Source organism: Ammodytes marinus (assembly GCF_949987685.1).
Source record: "Ammodytes marinus genome assembly, contig: scaffold_120, whole genome shotgun sequence".
Taxonomy (NCBI): domain Eukaryota; kingdom Metazoa; phylum Chordata; class Actinopteri; order Uranoscopiformes; family Ammodytidae; genus Ammodytes; species Ammodytes marinus.
This window is the reverse complement of record NW_027648182.1, coordinates 100,001-105,593: the sequence shown is the minus strand read 5'-3', so window position 1 is coordinate 105,593 and position 5,593 is coordinate 100,001. Positions and strand designations below refer to the sequence as shown.

The 5,593-nt window shown below is 39.5% G+C and overlaps 1 protein-coding gene across 1 annotated transcript in view; it reads left to right on the top strand.

Moving 5' to 3' along the window:
• Positions 1–208: 208 nt before the first annotated feature.
• LOC307270948 (SH2 domain-containing adapter protein F-like) overlaps positions 209–5,593 on the top strand; it is a gene marked incomplete at both ends in the record, with an annotated part of 95,888 nt that continues 90,503 nt past the window's right edge. Inside the window, one exon of the mRNA XM_080054837.1 lies at positions 209–344. Coding sequence (XP_079910963.1) covers positions 209–344 — 136 coding nt within the window. The remainder of the gene's footprint in view (positions 345–5,593) is intronic.

The following is a 5,593-nucleotide window of genomic DNA, read 5'->3' as shown; positions in this document are numbered from 1 at the left end:
ATATGCGGAAAGACAAATTTCAATGTAGCCTTGTGTAAAAATTGACAAGTAAAGCAACTTAACGTAACTACACAGTATCACTTGGTACTTGGTCATACAGCTCTGCCATGTTGTGTAGTAGTGGAAAAATGAATTCCACTGTTTGCTATTTGTTTTCTCTCCTTCTTCCCTGCATCTCACCATTTCAATTTATTCATTTTTTCTCCAGCTCATTATCCTTGAAGACTACGCGGACCCTTTCGATGCGGAGCAGGCCGGAGGCAATCAGACCACTAAGGAGAAAGTGACAACAACTGAGAATGACGGATACATGGAACCATATGAGGCTCAGAAGATGATGGCAGGTAAATCAGTAAAACAATCACTTATCGAAAAAGCTTTTGGATTTATCAATGTTGCCAAGCTTTCTCTATCCTCCTTCACACTTGCCTTAACTTGCTGGTTAAAGACCTACTTCACCGGTGGAAATATGAAGGTGTGTTGAACTCTGAGATCCTATGTAGTGCAAATGTGCAAACACTTTAGAAATCGGTTCATCCTAGCCTGAGAAAAGGCAGAAAGAGTGTTTTATGGTCTCACTGGCCTAACCCTACATTTTCCCATGCGTGACGTCACACTAGTAAAAATGTAGGGTTAGGATTAACAGGACAGCTGGACCAAGGGAAGACTGAGGGAAGATTGAGGGAAGAACAACCTCATTCATTATATTATAAGAGTGATTTTATAATCATAGAATGTCAGTTCCGTATGGGGGAAGTATTCTCTTATAAGTGTTGAGTTATAGTTTGTGTGTCTTTGCTGTGACTGTATTTTAAATATGTCCTGGTTGATTATTAATTAGTATGCAGTGTGTGGTTTGTCCATATGTTTTCCTGAGGCTGAAATGGCCTAGTGCAGCTTAACATGACAGGTGCAGCAGAGCAGAACTGACCTCGCTGTAGGTCAACGGAAGATGTCAAAACATTTGGTGCTAAGTGATTTAAGGCGAGACACTGCAGGTGAAAGGGACAACCTTTTAAACAATACATTTCTTCATGGAACTTTGCAAGTTGCTTACATTAAAACAATTATTTTAGATTTTGCAATTTTTTTTTGAGGGATTAAATACTGTATGGAAACATTGGCCAAATCTAACTGATTATTCGTAAATATGTTTTACCCCCCCCCCCCCAAATAACATAGTTACAAGGATGTAGTGAATTTGGGTCTCCAGGGCCTTTACGAACCAACAATGTAGATGTTGGATAAAGCCATAGTTCAAATCTGTATTTAATTTTTACAACACATTAGAGTTTTCACAGAACAGATTTTGGACAATGCATTTTTTTTTATGTTATGAATCAAAAGATGCAATGTTCAGGTCTTCCAAATGCATATTTATCCCCTAAGTGTCCCTCCTAAACAACCCTCCTAAGAGCAGAGGTTTAGCACCAATGCAGACATGGCTACATGAATAGTGCCTCGCATGTGGAGACCGCCGCCACTTGCTGGGATTTCCAGGAAGCGTTTTTTTTTTTACTTGAGACAACAATAGCTTGTGTGTAATTGTGCTAACATAAGAATTTGGCCCGACCACATTCTCCGCACGCCTCCGTCACACAGTGCACATTCACTCTGTGGCCACTGGAACACACAGCAATGACAGAGAGCAAAGAATGTCCAGAGAAAAGCTGAAAAATGTGTGAAAAATGTTGTCTTCTCCTAAAAAATATATTGCACTTTGTAAATATATTTCATCACATTGCACATTTCAATTTCACGTATCTACTTTTTACTTGCTATTCTATTTTATACATACTGTTTTATATTGCACAGAAAATACCACTACTTGTATTTATAATGTATCTTATGATAAACAGCATTTCGATTCTGATGTATGTCTTGCATATCTCAGAACTGACTTTGACCTCAGCCCCTTAGAACGCAATGTTTATATGGTTGTGGGTCCTTAAAGGTGGAGTCAGCGATTCTGGAGAACGCTTGTTGTCAAAATCACTTTTTCTCAAAATCAGTGAATATCTCCTCACGATCCGCTACCTGTTCGTACTGTGTGTGCACTGACAATATTCAGTGTTAGTACACATTCTAGGCTCTGTAATTGGGCATGTTGCTTGCTCCGGCGCAGATTTAGATACCAGTTTACAGAGCCTAGGCTGTGTAATTAAACTAAAAAAAAATCCCGCCTACACAGGTAGCTGATCGTGTGGAGATATTCACAGATTTTGACAACATGTGTTTTCCAGAATGGCGTACTAAACCTTTAAGTGGTTGTTTCTGGAGCTCAGACCACTGCTCTAGATCAGTATTTTAGCCTTGATATGTTGACAGAGTCATATATTGTACTGTATGTCCCCTGCACGTACTGTGTATATACACACACACACACACACACACACACACACACACACACACACACACACACACACACACACACACACACACACACACAGGACATGAATGGTTGTGTCCCACCTCAGCAATTTTCCTTTAATGGCCCCCCAGACAATCTCTTGTTTTCATCTGTCTTACTGGTTTGACCTCTGCTCCAGTCGCTTGCCTCAGCTAGAGTAGAAAAAGCTCAAAGATTTATCTCCTGTTTCAGGCAGAGGAAGCTATAAATATAACAATAAAAACAAGGTAAAACATCTGAACAAGCCTTTCTGCCATATCTATTGCATCTTGAACCCATGCCAAGTGTTTCTCTGCGTTTTATTAAATTAAATTCGACAGTTGAAACACACACACACACACACACACACACACACACAATCTGGCTGTATTGACGTTGAAATTAACTGTGATGCCGATTTAGTCTTCAGTTTGGCTGCAACTGTCTTTGAAACCTGAACAAGCTCCCTGCATTTATCCATTACATCTATTGATAGCATTTGTTTTTTTTGTGACTGAGCTGGCATGGAGCCTTGTTTTAAATAGAGCTGTCTGTGTATATCTTTGGCACTACTTACTGTCATACTTTTTAATATTCAAAATGAGTCATGGGTATGATTCACTCTACAGACAAGGGAAGAGGGGAAATGTACAACTTAACATTTCTGACATAAATACCTCAAATTGATGACTGTACACAACCTAATAATAGCCGTGCTTACAGCCCCATAATGCATATCAGTGATAGTGAGAAATCTAAATGTATAATCATGGGTTACTGCACCAACATGTATGGAACCAGTCTTGATATGTTGACACAGTCATGTCATGTACTGTATGTCCCCTGCACGTACTGTACTCGTGTACACACACGCACACGCGCGCGCGCACACGCACGCACGCACGCACGCACGCACGCACGCACACACACACACTCAAGCTTTTCATTTGTTTCCTTTCCACATAGTATTAGTCTGGACCTGTCAGAAAATGACCGGGCCAATCAGGACCTGCGCTCTGACCTAACGTTCATCCCTTATAGTGGAAATCAGCTTCTGATTGGTTCATGTAGTCGTCAATCTAGCCTTGTGAAGAACCAGCATTAGTGAAAGCATAATTTAATATTTTTTCTATACGTAATGTAATGATAACCTGCACTGTTAACAATAGCGTTCTCTAGCTCTGACTGAAGAAAACTGTAGTCTTTTCTGTGCACTTGCTTTCACAGATGGGCACACAAAACCTCAAATGTGCCAACAGAAACATCTCAATTAATACTTGTCAAAGCAAGTTTTTTTTTTTCTACATTTACCAGCGGCCAAATTTATAATCTCTACAAAACAGGATTGATATACCTGCTCATGAAATGGACTTTTAACTGTCTCAACTTGTAAAGCTCAAAGGTGTGTAGCGGAGAGAGTTTCCATTTAATTCTAAGAAGCGGACTAAAAATAAATCAGGCGGGGTTTTTTTTTCCCCCTACGCCGAGAACATTAGGTTCCAGGTTTCAACACGAGATTTGTGATTCACTTTTCACAAAAGCTGCTGACACACACCCACTCACTCACTCACTCACTCACTCACTCACTCACTCACTCACTCACTCACTCACTCACTCACTCACTCACTCACTCACTCACTCACTCACTCACTCACTCACTCACTCACTCACTCACTCACTCACTCACTCACTCACTCACTCACTCACTCACTCACTCACTCACTCACTCTCACACACACACACACACACACAGTCTTTTTTTTTATATATTTCCCGATCAACCACTTTAATTTAATACTCTGCTCGTGTTGACATTTATAGTTTCCTTCATAAAAAGCCCATTTATAGGACAACTTTGAAAATCACTATTTACAGCTCACATTGTCCATGTCTGTACTGGGACACCCACAGAAGGAGCACTTGATTGTCCTAACCTTTCAGAAGTGGTCCATCAACAAGATTAGTGTCTGTAGTGTTGAGTAATCACTTGTGGTTTCTGCAGTGCACTTAGCAGAGATTAGGGCTTGATCAGGCAGAAGATGCTCTCTCTCCCTCTGCAAAGCAATAGTGTGACTAAGCTCTTTCCATGCATTGAAAGAGTCGCTCATTTACATGAGGTACGGGTGGCAAGTATCCAGGGAAAATTGTGAGAATATTTATTTGTTACAAGAAATTGTCCTTTAGCGGTAGAGAGCTTTATAGCCTGTTATGAAGTCTTAAATGTTTTGCTCGAAAAATTGGCAGGTCGTTGCTATACACATTTTATTTTTAATTTTTTTTACTATTTAAGACAAATCACTGCTTGTGTGCCAGAATATTTTTTCAAGTAAAAAACACCATACACTAGCTTTAAAGGATGGCAGCTGATATACATGTAAAATGATTAGTTATATAGTAGTTAGTTATCGACATGGTATTGCTGTTTACAATTATGCATCGGACGATATGAAAAATGTGATGTTGCGATTATCCTGGTCCAAAATATTGCGATTGACGATACTATCCAGATAATCATCAGACTATTCTAAAAAATCCTTACACAGATTTTTACAAAATGCTGGAGTAATATCGCCTTACAATTATTTAAGGAAGAACTATGTTTATTGCATGGATAGGACAAAGACACACACCCTTTTTTGGCTAAAACAATCAAACAATCTTAAAAAAATACAAGGTCAGTTAGCTCAATGAATACAATGACTGTGACATCATGCATATCCGCTATGATGTCATGTTTTACTCATATGCTGATTGGACAAAAGGCATTTCCCACTCCACCCCTATTCCCTTGAAATTAGCATTTTACGATCCATTCAAACGAGCGAGTGACTCAAACACTATCATTGACTATAAGCCTTTATGACATAGCCTTTCATGACGTAGCCTTTGTTACTGCAACCAATGGTGACTAGGAAGGTCATTCATTTCTTTATTGACATGACGAGCAAACAGGACGTGCCGCTGGCCATAAACAGCCAATCAAATTTCAGCGTGTCATATTTTTTTGGAACACTATTTTCCACCAGAAATACCTTTAGAATATTTTGCAGTCTTTCTCAAGGCTACTAATGCTCTACAACTTTATTGTTCACACGAGAGGAAATGGATTTCAAAGCACGCTACATTGTTGCCGTCCACCTGCTTTGTGTTTTTCAAGGAGCGCTTCCTTCATTCTATTTTTTTTTCATTCTATCAACTTCAGTA